Genomic DNA, 15,746 nt, shown 5'->3' on the forward strand with positions numbered 1-15,746 from the left:
ACTGGAGGCACTTTTACGGTGTTTCCAAAAGGTAATTGCTTTTTACTTCAGTAAAAGTGGCTTTATGTGACTGGGAGAAGGAGTTGATTTTTTTTTTTTTTTTCCTTTAAACTGAGTGTATAACAGTATTCAATTAGAGAACAGGGTGGGTGGGAGAGCCCACTGGCAAAATCTAACTCAATCACCAGGCCCCGGCGCCCTGGAGAGGCCCACCCAACACACGAGCTAAAATGGAGCCTGAATTTCCTCTCAGACGGAGAGGGTAGTCGCACGAGGTCAGGGTCAAGGTCACCAGCAGGGCAGGCTGCAGCTGCCCGACTGCATTACCCACAACGGGAGGGAAGGCGTTCCATCTCCGTCACAACTGAACAGATAAATCCCTTCTCCGCTCCTACCCTCCCTCTCACCCCGCCAAGATTTTTTTTTTTTAAGGAGAGAAGAAAGGAAAATGACCAAATAACCTCACCGCCCTGGTTTTCGCACACCAGCTCATCAGCGCCCAAAGTTGCCATCTAAGGGCAAGTTCGCAGAGAACACTGAAGCCCGTTTTGTCCGAGCAGGGCAAGCCTCTCCCGACCGCCGCCCCCCTCCCCAGGATTCCTGCCTCCTGTCCCTGCCCCCACGCGCCCCCGAAAAGAGCTGGGAAGCGCGGCGGGCCGGCCATGTGCACGCACACACTTCCACCAACTGCTGCGAGTTTTCTGTGAATCGCGGCGCGGAGCCTCCCAACTCGCCCTCCCAGACTCCGCCGCCTGCTTCCCTCGCACAAAATTTCCCTACACACGCAGCCGCCTGCGAACGATTTTATGTGCATATATATTACATATGTGATATTATCCTCAGAACCTCTAGCGGGCAGGCGAAGAAAGGACTGCACAGGGGCATTTTTTTTTTTTTTTTTTTTAAAGGAAGGGGAAAAAAAGCACAACCCAAGCTCTGTGCGTCGACTCGTGCGTACCGGGAAGGGGAAAGAAAGAGGAATGTTTGCCGAGCGGGCTGCCTGCAAGTGCCCTTGCTCGCCACTTCGGCCGCGGCCCGGGTGACACGGAGGCGCCGGGGGGCGCCCAGCCCGAGTCACCCGCGCCCCCTGCCCGTCCCCCCGGGCCGGCACCGCCGCGGAGATTTCGCGAGGGGGAGATCGATCGCGCTGCCTGTCTGCAGCGGAAACGCACACGCTCACACAACCCGAGCCCGAGACACCATAACCTTAACCCTTCCCCCACCCTCCGTGAACTTCAGGTGACCGACCACGTCGGCCTGACACCCTGGCGGGCGGGCGCTCCGGCTCCGCTCCCGCCCCCAGCCCGGGTTTTGCAGGATTGGGCTCAGAGCAGCGCCAAACCGCCGAGAGAGGGGAGCAGTACGGGGGGGGTGGGGGGGGAGAGAGAAGAGAAATTGACCCTCCGTCTCCCCCGACCCCTCCCTCCGGCGCCTCCGGCGTCCCCTCCTCCCCGTCACCCCGCCCCACGCCTTCTCCCCTGCCCCCTCCTCCCTGCATTCAAGGAGCCGGGCGGCCCCGGGGGATATTTTTAGTTGCTTCTTTCTCCTTCACTTTTAGCTTTAGCAGCATCTCGGAACACTCAAAGCGGAGAAAGATGGGGGGGTGGGGGGATTGAGCTGGAGAGGGAGTGGGGGAAAAGTTAAGAGACTCGCAAAGAAAAGCCGGAGGGAGGGCGGAGAGGGACCGGGGGCGCGGGTGGAGGAGGGGAAGGGGACCGGGCCGTGCCGGCGGGTGTGTGTCTCCAGTTGGTGTGTGTGGCTGCAGCCGGGGAGGGCTACGATGCACTTTAGTCCTGGACTCTGCTCAGGCTCGCCGGGGAGGGGGGTCTGAGAGCCCGAGTCTCGCCCGGCTCCGTCTGCTCCGACTGACCCCGCATTTTATTGCGGCCAGGAGCCCTGCTCCTCCCTCCCCTCGGCTCTGCAGGGACCTCGCGCGCCGCGAGCCGCCCTGCCTCCTGCCTCCGCCTCGGCGCAGCTCCCGCACCCCACATCCGCCCGCCGCTGCCCGGCCTCGCCCCCCGCCCGGCCGCCCAGCGCCCCGGCGCGCCCCCTCGCCCCGGCGCCGCGGGAGCAGCCGCCCGGCGGCGCGTGTGTACCCGTGTGTTTGTGTGCGGTGCCCCCACACCCTCCTCGCCGCTCCCGCCTCGCCCGCCCCCGACTCCCCTCCTCCGCCGCCGCCTCCTCCACCTCCGCCTCCTCCTGCTCCTGCCGCTGCCGCCGCCGCCGCTGCCGCCGGCGGCTCCGGGGCCGACCAACCCCGGCGCAACCTTTAGCCGGAGACGGACCTCTCCCTGGATCCCGTCCCCGGCAGGCGGCCGCGCGCCCTCGCTCCGACACCCCCAAACGCCATGTCACGGCCCCCCAACCCTCCGTGCGCCCCGACCCCCGCACCCTCGGGCATCGGGGATCCGCAAGGAATTTTTTTTTTTTTTAAAGATTCCAACCTCTCCCACCTCCCCTCCACCCCCCGATTAAAAAAAAAAAAACACCCGGCATCCACACTACTCCCCTCCTCCCTTCTCTTGCCCCCTCCCCCCAGCCACCCGGAGTGAGGAGGGGGAGGGGGAGGGAAAGGGGAAAAAAGCCCGATCTCAAGGAAAAAAAGAGGGGGGGTGAGAGAAAGAAAGAAAAAGAGAGAGAGAATAGAAAGGGCACGGGGCTGATCATCACCAACATGGCTGCCTCAGCATAGACCTAAACGAGGAGTAACCCGGGCTGTGTCTTTGTCAGTTTCACCTCTGTAACCCTAAACTAATGCAGAAAACAACGGAGGAGGCTGCGGAGAGGAAAGAGGAGAGGGAGGGCGAGAAAATGGCACGAGAGGAGGTGGAGAAGGGATGACTTACGTGAGGGAAGGCGCTTGGGCTGCTCCTGCTTCCTCCTGGGCATTTTCCCCCTTTTCTCACATTCTCCTCCTTGGTTAATGTGAGATCAAATAAACCCCCGTGGGGGCAGAGAGGCAGACACTGGCAGGAGCGGGGAGGTAGTTGGGGGGCGGGCGGGCGGGCAGGGGGAAACCCCTTCTCTCCGGTGTGTGCAATGGGTTGAAGCTTGTTTCCTGGAGCCAGAAGAGGGGTTTTCTTCTTTTCTTTCCTTTTTTTCCCCCCGCTTTTTTTTTTTTTTTTAATTTTTTGGTCGTGCACCTGGCTTGTCCCCGAGCGTAATATTCTTCAATGGAAACAGATCTAATAGGTGTGAGTGTGTGTGTGTGTCCTATGCTCGCGTGTGTGATGGGAGGTATAAATAAATGAGTGCCGGTGCGGCGGTGTCTATGGCCGCGCTCTGTGTCTCCGAGCCCCTAACACTAATGTCGGGATCAAAGGGCAGCGGCGGCGGCAGCACAGCTCACAGCTCGCTCTCTTGCTCTCTCTCTCTCTCTTTCTCGCTCTCTCTCTCCTCTCGCGCTCTCTCTCCCTCTGTCACACACACACTCACACACACACACACAGAGGCACAGACTGAAGGAAAGAGCGAGAGCTAGACACACACACACACACACACACACACAGAGCAAAGAGGAAGGTGCCCTAAGGCTCCCAGGACGGACTCAGCCTGGGATTTGCAACCGCTCTGTCTGGAAAGAATGGGGGGCGCGCGTGCGGGGGTGGGATGGACTTCTTCGAATTTATCCCGCTATTCGCCAAATCTAGGGGGAGAAAAAGTTTTTCCCACTCTTGAAACGAAGATTAGTTCATTATTCTTCTTGATTTTTCAAGAGGAAAAAGGTTTTTCTCTTAACTTTCTTTTTGTTGATTAAGCTACATTTTGTTCTGTATAAAAATTCTTCAGGCTTTTGTCACTCAAAGAACTACTCTCTCATCTCATCACCTGAAGTCTGTGGAGGTGACAGTCTTCCACGCACTCTCCAAAAACGTTCCAATAAAAATAACGAGAATAAAAAGGTAACATATGGTGAAATCAGTAACTAGGTGGATGGACTAAGCGCCCCGTTTTGAACTGTCCAGTGGAGTTAAAACTGGAAAATGCCTAAATGAAAATTACAGCTCCTTGACAAAGGGGGGATAAATAAGATTAGGTCACCCCTGATGGTTGATTTAACTGCTACATGATACTCCTACAGTGCACACAACAATCTTGACTTCTGAAATTTACTTTTTTCCCTGCTATAATGGAGGTGTGTGACACTTACCCTAAAGCAATTCCAGTTTGCATTATGAGCTCAATATAGCAGTTTTCATTAACTGAGACATACTTTCATTACTTTACAAATCACACATCTTTCTTAAAAGAGATAAAGGGGAAAAAATAGAAAAGGATGGGTCTCACTCCAGCACAAAAGGTATTTGGTGAAAGAGGGCTGTTCTCTTTGTGACTTGCAGTCATTTGGATAAAAGTTCACTCAGAGGTTGTTAATGATTTAAACTCCAAAATCTGCTACTATAATTGAAGTAAAAAACGGTCTGAAGAAGAGTTGTTTCATAAAACTCTCTTTGTAAGAGAAAACTTTGAACTTAGCAGAATACATTATATGTCATGAGTCAGATGTAGCGAAAAAATAAAAAAGGTGCATTATTTAACTACATCTTCCCTTTTTAGCTTTTTAAAACCTCTGACTCATCATCTCATTATGTTAAATATTTTCTTACAAATTTTAAAATAGATTTTTTCATCAAAGAAGGTGGAGGCACAGCAAAGATACAGAACATTAAAATGACACTCCATACGCTTATATGGCTAGATAATGCCTCTTTGAGGTTCTGACTGAATTCTCACAACTGGAGTGATGTTCAAGATAGTGATGGGGGTTAATTCGGTAAACACCCCTTCAAATATAACAATAAGCTTTCATATTGCACCCTTTTCTTAGAAAAGCTTAAAAAGTGTTTTATCTCCCAAAAGATGTTTTTCATTGATAGCGAAATCTCAGGATGAAACTCTCATTGCCAACTCCCCCAGAAGATCTAGCTTCCCAGTGACAAGTAATGCTATCTGAAGCAGGTTTTGAAACACCTGCTTGAATTCAATCTAAAACCAAACAGAGAGCAATCAGGTTTGAAATGGAGCATCAGTGCTTAAACCAACTCTTCCTTGAATATCGGCTTAAGTAAACTGATGGGCTTCTCTGTTGGATCAGTGGTAAAGAATCTGCCTGCCAGTGCAGAAGACTCGGGTTCAATCCTTGGGTCAGGAAGATCCCCTGGAGAAGGAAATGGCATCCCACGGCAGGATTCTTGCCTGGGAAATCCCATGGACAGAGGAGCCTGGCAGGCTACAGTCCATGGGGTCGTGAAGAATCGGACACGACTAAGTGACTAAACGGCAAAAAACTGGTAGTTAAGTCTCCTGAAGTTCCAACTTGAAGAACTGTCTTCCAACTCAGATCAAATTCAACTTAGGCCATGATTTTTGACTACCATCGGTAGCGTTGGTCATGATATTAGTATATGAATGGTAAATTAGATAAATTTTTACATAGACTCATTGCCTTGAACATATAGCATCTCTAAACCTAACACAAGATCAGCAGAATGGTCACAGCCCTTCACCACTGCTCACTCCAAGCCTGTAGCTGGGCTATAGGGGACTATCACTCTGCACAGACACACCATCACCTCTTTTTGCATTGCCAGCTCTTTGCAATGCTTAGTACCCTATAAAAGAAAACACACTTTAGGCCTTTCCTCAAAGTAGAGTACATTTCCTGCAACCTTTTAAAGGCATACAGGCAAATGCTATCAACATTTAATTATATAGGTGTTCTATCAACAGCCAAAACATTTTAATTGAATTTGTTCATACCTCTACCTCTTTCCAAAAGTCATTTGAAGTAGCACACAGCAACAGAAAATAAAAGGATAGAACAATTTATGTTTTAATCTCAGCTTGGAATCTCTGCTACAAAGCACCCTTCAAGGGCCCTACATCTCCCCCTCGAAGCCTAGATGTTTAGGGAACACAAACTAATTTTAACATTTGACTAACCTAAAAATATTAGGAAGATAAATAGCTGGAGGTTACTATAATGGATTTTGAAATCAAGTGGATAAATAATTCGGGAAATATGTACCTTTTGGATGCCTTTTCCCATGAACTTGGATTACTGTCGACTATGGTCATCAAGTTGTAATATTCTATTTGATTCACCCTTGTGGCCCAAGCTTTTGAAAGCATATTTTATCTTAATAATTAGAGTATTCTCTCCACCTCCATCTCTATCACCTCTCAAATGTAAGATTAAGATAGATTTTCTCAGAACTGTACATTCTAAGACGATGTTTCATAAACACTCACTCTCCTACGAGTAATTCTATCCTTCCCCAAATATTCCTGAGGGTAGTAGACAGGGGAGCACCCTCCCTAGAATAATGTGTGGTCTAGAGAAGTCCTTGAGGTCAAAACTCTTTTCAGAATATTATTCGCCCTTTTATCTGTGTTGACTGATGCTTAAAAGCAATGGTAATAAAATGCTGGCAACTTAGCAGCTCAAATCAAGACAATGGCACAAAAATGTGTTGTATTAGTAGTCATTCTCTTCGTCACTTAAGAGGAAAAAGAAGAGGTTCATTTAAGAATGTCCTTGTTGGAATAGTAAAAGTTATTAATTTTATTAAATCTCAACCCTTGAGTGCAAGACTTTTAAATATATTCTTTGTGACAAAGTGTTAGGTACATATAAAGTACTTGTGCTGCACACTGAAGTACATCGTTATCTCAAGGAAAATCACTCTTGAGATGGTTTGATACAGCTGCTTTTTCCATGGAATATTATTTTTACTTGAAAGAATGACTGACAGACTGTGATTATTCAGACTTGAGTATTTTCTCCCAAAATGACTGAAGTGAGCCTGTAACTTCAAAGAAAACAATTCATGATATTTTTGGCAATGATAACATTTATAGTTAGGAGTGAAAAGTAGAATTTTAGACAACTGTTCTATCACTGTGACTTTCAACAGCTTCCTGATATAGACTCTTCTGATGAGATTCATAGTGATATTAATGAATGTGACTTTTTGATATTGTGTCAACCTTTTGGAAGAACTGAAGAACTCAATATCTTCCAAATGACCAATACATGATGTTACAAAATCATATTGTAGTAAAGATCTATTTAAAGTACAAGATAAACCAAAGGATTTTAACATAACAGTGTAAAAAGGTCATTGACATGGTTTCAAATTCCACAGTCAGTAACTTTTAAGAAACTACCACTCATCAAGTTTTAGTGTTACATCAAAGAAAAATATCTACAATCATCTGAAAAAGCTATTAAAATCTTCCTCCCTTCTTCTAACTACATATCTGTGTGAGGCTTGATTTTCTTCTTGTGTGTCTTTAACCAAAGCAACATCTCACAACAGATTGAATGCAAAAGCAGATAGGAGAATCCAGCTTGTCTTCTAGTAAGTCAGACATTGTAGAGATTTGCAGAAATGGAAACTAATGCCAGTCTTTTCACTAATTTTTTTTGTTTTGAAAAGTATATTTTTCATAAGACTGTGTTAACTTGAATTACACTTATTGTTGTCATTATTTAGGAATTAATAAATAATTGTTTTAGAAATTCCACAGTTGTTATGTAGTAAATATCAAGTCATAACCCACATAACCCATACTATTCTTTCGTATCCTCAATGTGTTAACTTGAATTACACTTATTGTTGTCATTATTTAGGAATTAATAAATAATTATTTTAGAAATTCCACAGTTGTTATGTAGTAAATATCAAGTCATAACCCACATAACCCATACCATTCTTTGGTATCCTCAATAATTTTGGTACCCTAATTCCAAAAAGTTTGAGAACCACTGCCCTAGAAATGAGTTGAGATACAATTAAGGGACAAAAGAAATTCTATGTGTGTTTTACTTGTCTCCAAACCCAATCGTAAATATGTTACACTTCTCAAAAAAATGAAGCCCTCTTATCTTCAGGAAATGAAAGTTGGTTCTGTGTGTCCCAAGACTGGCTTCTCTTATGAGATTTCTTATGAAATGCAGAGAGGATGTCTTAGAATTCTCCAGAGAAAAAAACAGTTAAAAGAATTTGCCTGCTATGCAGGAGACACATGAGACCCAGGTTTGATCCCTAGGTCAGGAAGATCCCCTGGAGGAGGGCATGGCAACGCACTCCAGTATTCTTGCCTGGAGAATCCCATGGACAGAGGAGCCTGGAAGGCAGCAATCCACAGGGTTACACAGAGTGGGACACAACTAAAGCAACTGAGCACGCACTCTTTCATTCATTCATTCATTTACTTATTTATTTATTACAGGATTGACTCATGAGGTTATGGAGGCCGAGAAGTCCCACGACCAACTGTCAGAGAACAGGAAAGCCAATAGTATAATTCAAACAGCCCGAGAACTGGGGAAAGCAATGGTATAAGTCCACGTCTGAGTTCAAAAGGCCGAGAACCAGGAGCTGCAGTGTCCAGGGTCGGGAGAAGAGGGATGCTTCAGTTCAAGCAGAGAGAGTGAATTTGCCTTTCCTCTGCCATTTTGTTCTATTTAGGCCCTCTGTGGATTGGACTATGCCTACCTTCGCTGGTGAGGACAATCTTCTCTACTCAGTCTATGGGTTCAAATGCTCATTTCTTCTGGAAACACCCTCACAAACACACCTAGAGATATTAATAACACCAGCCCACCCAGTCTTATGGACACATAAAATGAACTATCATAGAGGGAAGGCTTCCCTGAGACCTCAGTTGGTAAAGAATCCGCCTGCAATGCAGGAGACCCCGGTTCAATTCCTGGGTCGGGAAGATCTGCTGGAGAAGGGTTAGGCTACCCATTCCAGTATTTTTGGGCTTCCCTTGTGGCTCAGCTAGTAAAGAATCCACCTGCAATGCGGGAGACCTGGCTTCAGTCCCTGGGTTGGGAAGATCCGCTGGAGAAGGGGAAGGCTACCCACTCCAGTGTTCTGGCCTGGAGAATTCCATGGATTGTGTAGTCCATGAGGTCGCAAAGAGTCGGACTTTCTCTTCACTTCACTTCGTAGAGGGCAAGTAGGTATTCACCAAGTGCTGTTGGTACAGGTTGTTCAGCTGGGTGGAGAGGCTGGTTACTCTGAACAGAGGACCCAACCCTCTTCTGATCTCAGACCCTTTAGAACAAGAACACCACCTCTCTCTCTTTCTTAAGGCCTGAGCTATCTGCCTCAAGAGTTAAAACAGGGACTCTCTTAACCCCCAAAGTGCTTCAAGTCTGACATTTTAAATAATGAGCGCCTGTCCCAAGGCAGAGATATGGGTCTGGCGTCTCTCCTGGCCTGAACCTCACATGTTGTAAATCAGTATCCGGTGACGATGACCAGCCATCACACACAGAAAGGGGAGGCTTTTGTTATCATGTGTGCGTATGTTCTGAAGAGGCCAGGGCCCAGCTGGCATCAGCAAGTTTTGTCACAATTTGGACTCACCGTGTTTTCAAAGGTTGTGGATGGACAGGCACGTGACCTGACAGAGACGCTGGCAAAGGTGGCATCTCTGGGTGTTTTGCAGGCCTTCCATCCAAATTCTCACGCTTGGGGTCTTTCCCTTAAACTTCTTCCCCACAGTTCTCCAACTCAACACTGACTGGGAGTACAAGTCATATTTAGATTTAGTAAGTTCCTGATCTCTGCCCTCTGTGGCCTCTGTTTCTCTTACCTTCCTATAATGACTGAGTCACTCAGTCTTTGCTTATTTATTCCAAACTTGAACCCCAGCTGAATCTTAAGACCCTGTCTCCCAAGCCTCATTGCTAGGATTCGTAACATCTCTACCCGTTTAGCTTCCCTGGGCCTCACTCTTTTTTTCAATCTGCAATGGATGAAAAAACTCCCCTAAGCAACTGCCCCCCACCACCATTTTCATGCATTTTTCCAGCTGATTTGTCTGGTCTCTTAATGTACTTCTTTGCTGCCTAACCCAGTCACCCTCTGACCTGCCTCAAATCATACTGCTGTCTCCTTGTAAGACTTGCCTTGTGGTTTCTCTCAGAGCCCTTCTCTGGCTACAGTCATCTCTGATCCAGTGTCTCTACAATGTCTGTCTTCCTTGAGTCTGTTCTTCTTGCCGTCTTCTTCTCCCACCATGGGGTGCCGACCCAGGGCCTCTCGGTAAGGTTGTTTACCCAGCTCCCAGGTCAAGGAACCCCCTGCTTAGACTATAGCATCGTAGGGCCTAATACCACAAGAATAACACAGAACAGAATGATAACACTTTCCAGTTCATGATTGTTGGTGATGAGCAAATAAAATGGGAGCAGAAACCAAGCAGAAAGTTTTCTGTGGGTTTCCCTATATTCTTTCCTCCATGACTGCTATCTTTGTAGTCAGTAGTTTTGCCAAATTTTATGTAGTCAGATATCTCATTGACAGAAAGACCAATTTACCTTGAGCTTCAGCGGTGTCTTCTTGGTTATTGAAGGACTGGCTATTCCTTCTTTATTGGATTACAAGTCATTTCATACAAAACAGCAAATGATAACGCCATGGCAATCAGCTATTACATGCTCTCTCACTTCCATCACTTAATCTCATACTTTGTTATTTTTAATAAAGAGGAAAAATAGAGCTTCGAATTAGAATCACAGAACTTTGTGGCCAGAAGGTACTTTCGGACCACTTGGTTTATCCCCGGTATTTCACAGAAAAAGAACTTAGAGGGACTGAAATAGTGGGGGGTGAGGCACCTAGCTGAGGTCTCATTAGTGGCTGTCTGCTATTCCAGAAAAGTAGAGCTCAAACACAGGATAATGTGATGGCTTCTTTGTCCAGCCTAATGGATTTAAGTAAACCTACAAGAACTTACAAGCATTTGATATAGCAACACACAAAACGAGGAAACCGAGTGCCTTTAAATATTGTGCCTGGAAAACTCAGCATAGGTTTATTATTTTACTAGCTTCTGGAAGATTCTTTTAAATATGAATAAAGGACAGTTATGGGGACAAGAAACTTTTAAAATTACAAAGAAAAATTCACAAATCGTAGCGATGAGCTCTACGTAGAGAATACGGATGCTGTTGATAAGAAAATGGAAATCTGGAAGTTGCCATTCTGAGCAGAAACAGTGCAAACATTTCAAAATAAAATGTTTATACCACCACGAAGAGTGTTTATGAAGCCCAGCTTCAGATCCCATGTTACCCCATGGTATACTTGGCCTTCGCTAATTGTCTTACAGAAGTCTTTCAGTGAGGGTCATAGGTACTTTGGAAGGATGTCAATGTTCCAGTGCAAATCTATTACCCTTAAGGCAGAAACCATGAGTCACCAACCCCGCTCCCTGACAGCAGGTCAAAGGGTCATTTTCATGTTGGAAGAATGGGCCTTCTTACAGCAGCAGCTTTGGAAACCTCATTCTCCCTCCACGTTGCATTCAGGAGTCCCCATTCAAGGGACACTGGGAAAGTGGAACATTGTGAAATGTTCAGGATCAAAAAAACAAAACAAAACAAAACAATACCTCCTAATTGCTCAAAACAACAGGGAGGAACAACATGGCTGAACCACAATACACACGCTTGTCCTGGCATCTGAAGCCCGACTGGTTCAGCAAGTGTCCCCTTAGTAAACAGACTCTGCTGAATGGATTAACAAGTTCGTGTGGAGTCACACTCTGACACAGGAGCTGCAGCGGGACGTTTTACTGTGGGAAACCAGGGGCCCAGGGGACTGGCCGCCATACAGCTCCCGCTGAAGATGTCCTGAAAAACAGACTCCAGGCATCGCAGGAATTACTGAATTTCCAAAGGTCATGCCTCTAGAAATTTGCACCCCAGGAGGTGCGAGCTCTGTCTGCGCCCGTTGTTTGTTGTTTTAGAGAAAGGTTAGGTTGCTTCAGGCATTTTTCCTTCTTTTTCTTTCTTTTTTTCACATATTCCAACTTCTCAGAGACTTTGCTTCTTTGTAGGTTGTCTATGAGAAGCTTTGTTGTGCCTTGGCATAATATAAATGTTTTGTCCAGCAGTATTTCTGTCTGAGATCAACACAGTGACATATGGCAAAGCAGCAATTGGGGAGGGCACGCTGCCCCGACAAGGGCTGTCTAATTCATAATTCATCTTCACATCAACTCTTTGAACCTTTTCTTTTTTTTTTTTCACTTAATGGCTGGGGAAACTGAGGCACACCCATTTAAGACACTACTCAAGGCCACTTTCACTTGCGGCTATAGACATTATAATTTGATGCCCAGTGATCTCTCACCATCAATCAGGTGGAAACCCTAGTAACAGATGGGCCAGGTGTCATGCCCTAGAGGCCAAGAGATTCCAGCTTTTTCTAAAATTGAAGAATAGTTGATTTACAATGTTGTGTTAATTTCTACTGTGCACCAAAGTGACTCCGTTATACATAATACATACATTTTTTTTTACATTCTTTTCTATTATAAGTTATTCCAGGCTATTGAATATAGTTCCCTGTGCTGTACGGTAGGACCTTGTTCTCTATCCATTCTATATGTAAGAGACTCTGACTTTTTGTCTAGGAGGGAAGGGATAAGCCTAGAATGCCCTGATACACTCTCCAGGAAATGTTGTTTCCGGTTTCCTGAAAGACGAGTAGGAGCTCCCATGTAGACATCCATTGTCACAAAGAAGCAAAGTCATCTCTGCAAGCAACCAGAACGGTGACCAGCAGAGATGGACGTGGACCTCACGGTGCGCCGTTGAGATCGCATTGTCCTGGCTTGTCCATCTTTGTCTCCTCCATTCTCCTCCCGCCCTGCCCGATTCCGAGCCCTAGGAACTGCCCTTTAGTGACTGCATCACTTCTCTGTCTGGCTTGATGTACAGTTGGCTCAGCCAATAGGAGGTATACTTGTGGGAGGGAAAATAGTAGGAGGGCAGAGGGGTAGGCATATTTCTTTTTCTTCCTCCCTGCTTTGATGCCTTGTCTCTGAGTGTAGCTCTATCTCTTCATGAATACAGCACAACTCAGACATCACTGAACTTGCGATAGATTATTTCCTCCCCTTGTTTTTTCAGCCTTAGATGTGGTAATGGCTCTCCATCATTGCCAGCCTCTGGATGCCTCATCAGCCCTCATATATCCCCATAACCTCACCTACATCCTGATAAGCGGTCCCTTGGTTAAAGGCTCATCATTTGAATCATCTAAGGTGAGTTTCATTCACTGCCCAAATTGGACTGATCCAAGCTCCTTTCATTCATTCCCCAAATATTTAATAAGCATTGTCTTTAGTCGCTCAATTGTGCCCAACTCTTTGCAACCCCATGGACTGTAGGCTCCTCTGTTCATGGCGATTCTTCAGGCAAGAATACTGGAGTGGGTTGCCATTCCTGCCTCCAACAGATCTTCCCAACCCAGGGGTTGAACCCAGGTCTCCCAAATTACAGGCAGATTGTTTACTGTCTGAGCCACCAGGGAAGCTCTTAATAAGCATTACTCTGCGCCAAACACTGCACAAACTATTGGGAATGCCATAGTGAGCAAATAGATATTATCCTTGACCCTGAGAATTTACAGAACTCCAGGGCTTATTTTAGTTAACCCTTCTTTGCTATTTCCCATGAAACTACCCCCCCGCCACCCCCCGCCGCTTTTTTATGGTTTTTAAAGTATGGAAAATTTCCAGGTCAGCCAAGAACTCTGTGAACAGGGAACAAGGCTACATGAGAGGTAACAATAGACCCTGGCCCAATATTGGCTTCTCAGATGATGCTAGTGGTAAGGAATATGCATGCCAATGGAGTAGACACAAGAGACCCGGGTTCAATCCCTGGGATGGGAAGATTCCCTGGAGAAGGAAATGGTAACCCACTCCAGTATTCTTGCCTGGAAAAATCCCATGGACAAAGCAGCCTGGCGGGCTACAGTCCATGGGGTTGTAAAGAATCGGATGCAACTGAGCACTTGTGAGCTCAGTTGGCCTGATATTAGGTACATAATTAGTAGAAGTTATGAACTGAATTTTGTCTCCCCCAAAATTTCTTCGTTGAAGCCCTCAATGTGATGATATTTAGAGCTGGTGCCTTTGGGAGGTAATTAGATTTACATAAGGTCATGAGGCTGGGTTGCTCAGGACGGGATTAGTGCCCTTTGAGAAAGAGACACCAAAGAGCTCTCATTTTCTCTGCCTCTTTGTCTCTCTCTTCCTCCTTCCCAGGAGAGGACATGTGAGGACGCAGCAGTCTGACAGCCACCTGCAAGCCAGGAAGAGTCCTCACCAGAACCTGGGCATGCTGGCATCCTCATCTCAGACCTCCCAGTCTCCAGGACTGTGAGAAAAGAGATGTCTGTTGTTTGGGCCGCCCAGTATATGGCATGTTGTTACGGCAGCCCCAGCTGACTGACACGGTAGATGAAAAAAAAGCAAACAGAATCAGTTTCCGAAAAGAAGTCTTGACCCTCTGCGATCGAGGACCATCTCAGTTCTGCGCTCTGAATGAATTCCGAGTGACCTAAACAGAACTGCCAAGTGGGCCATGTTTGTCTACATTTCCTGTCCTGTCCATATATTTGGTGACTTTTTACCCTCTCAGCACTTCTTTAGCCCAGGAACACCCACTGTGCTGCTCACCAAACCTACCCTCTCCTTTTTCCTTTTGGCCATGTTTTGAGGTTTGCAAGATTTTGGTTCCCTGACCAGGGATTGAACCCATGCTCCTTGCAGTGAAAGCGTGGAGTCTGAACCACTGGGTGGCTAGGGAAGTCCCCAAACCTACCCCTTGCTGACAGGAGGAGCTCATAGTCTTTCTCCATCCAGAATATAACTGCTCCCTTGTTGCCTATCTCCCAAGGTAGCATCATGCTTTTATTTCCCCCAAAATGATAGCCAATGGAATAAAGAGGGCTATTCATTTTTTTCTTTTGGCATTATTGAAATATATTGCCATAATTAAAGTTTTTTTTTAATTTAAAAATTGTAAGCAGTTAAGTGTATTAGCTGCTCTATGCCAACGTCTTCAACAGTGCAAATAGCTTATACTTTTGTTTCTTCCAATAGGGATACACATAAAGGAGCCCAAAAGTACAAGATATCACAAAATAAACATGGCCATCTTCCTGGAATGCTTCTTTCACTCAAATATTTGTTGGCAGAGAGTTACGTAATTTAATGTTCAAATAACTTAAAACATGCTTTAGGTACCTTGGTTTTTCTCCTAGAAAATGGGTAATGACAGCATTGTCTTTTCCCTAGGACACTGGCTTAAAGGAATTCAGTGTATGAGCACAGCAACTGTTCCTTGTGGCAAAGACTCTGTCATGAGGGCCAAACTCTAAATGCATTTTAAGTTACAGTGCAAGGCCTTGGGACTTCCCTGGTGGTCCAGTGGTTAAGACTCTGGCTTCCAATGCAGGGGGTGTGGGTTCAATCCCTGGTCGGGGTGTTAGCATCCTGCATGCTGCAGCCAAAAATGAAAGAACACTGGATTGGGTAGCCATTCCCCACTCCAGGGGATCTTCCCGACCCAGGGATCGAACCTGGGTCTCCCGGATTGCAGGCAGATTCTTTACTGTCTAAGCCACCAGGGAAGCCCAAATACCTACACACAACATTGTAAATCAACTGCACTTCAATAAAAAATTTTTTAAATGCAAGATCTCAAAGAAAATTTTCCCGGAACCCTCTTCAGTCTCTATCCCTACATTCCCAGAGGATGAGTTTTCATTTTCTTTGGCTACTAGAGGAAAAGTTTGAATATATTACTTCTGCTTTCTAGACTCCCCATACTTTATCCCAGAGCAGCAACGTTAATAGCAGGAATTTTAGGCATTGTGGCATTCATTCAGTTATAAATTTCACTTATAAAACATTTATTGAGG

The 15,746-nt window shown here is 46.0% G+C and overlaps 1 protein-coding gene across 6 annotated transcripts in view; it reads right to left on the reverse strand.

Annotated features, from left to right (window-relative positions):
• Positions 1–3,385, reverse strand: part of ZNF827 (zinc finger protein 827) — a 190,338-nt gene extending 186,953 nt beyond the window's left edge. For 4 of the 6 annotated variants that reach the window (XM_027567461.1, XM_027567458.1, XM_027567459.1 and 1 more), the window contains exon 1: positions 2,847–3,384. In XM_027567461.1, the coding sequence (XP_027423262.1) occupies positions 2,847–2,889 (43 nt within the window). In that variant the 5' untranslated portion in view covers positions 2,890–3,384. Of the gene's footprint in view, positions 1–2,846 lie in introns of all 6 variants that reach the window. The other 2 variants (XM_027567456.1, XM_027567457.1) reach the window with 1 other exon arrangement.
• Positions 3,386–15,746: the final 12,361 nt, after the last annotated feature.

The sequence above is a fragment of the Bos indicus x Bos taurus genome, chromosome 17 (assembly GCF_003369695.1).
Source record: "Bos indicus x Bos taurus breed Angus x Brahman F1 hybrid chromosome 17, Bos_hybrid_MaternalHap_v2.0, whole genome shotgun sequence".
NCBI lineage: Eukaryota > Metazoa > Chordata > Mammalia > Artiodactyla > Bovidae > Bos > Bos indicus x Bos taurus.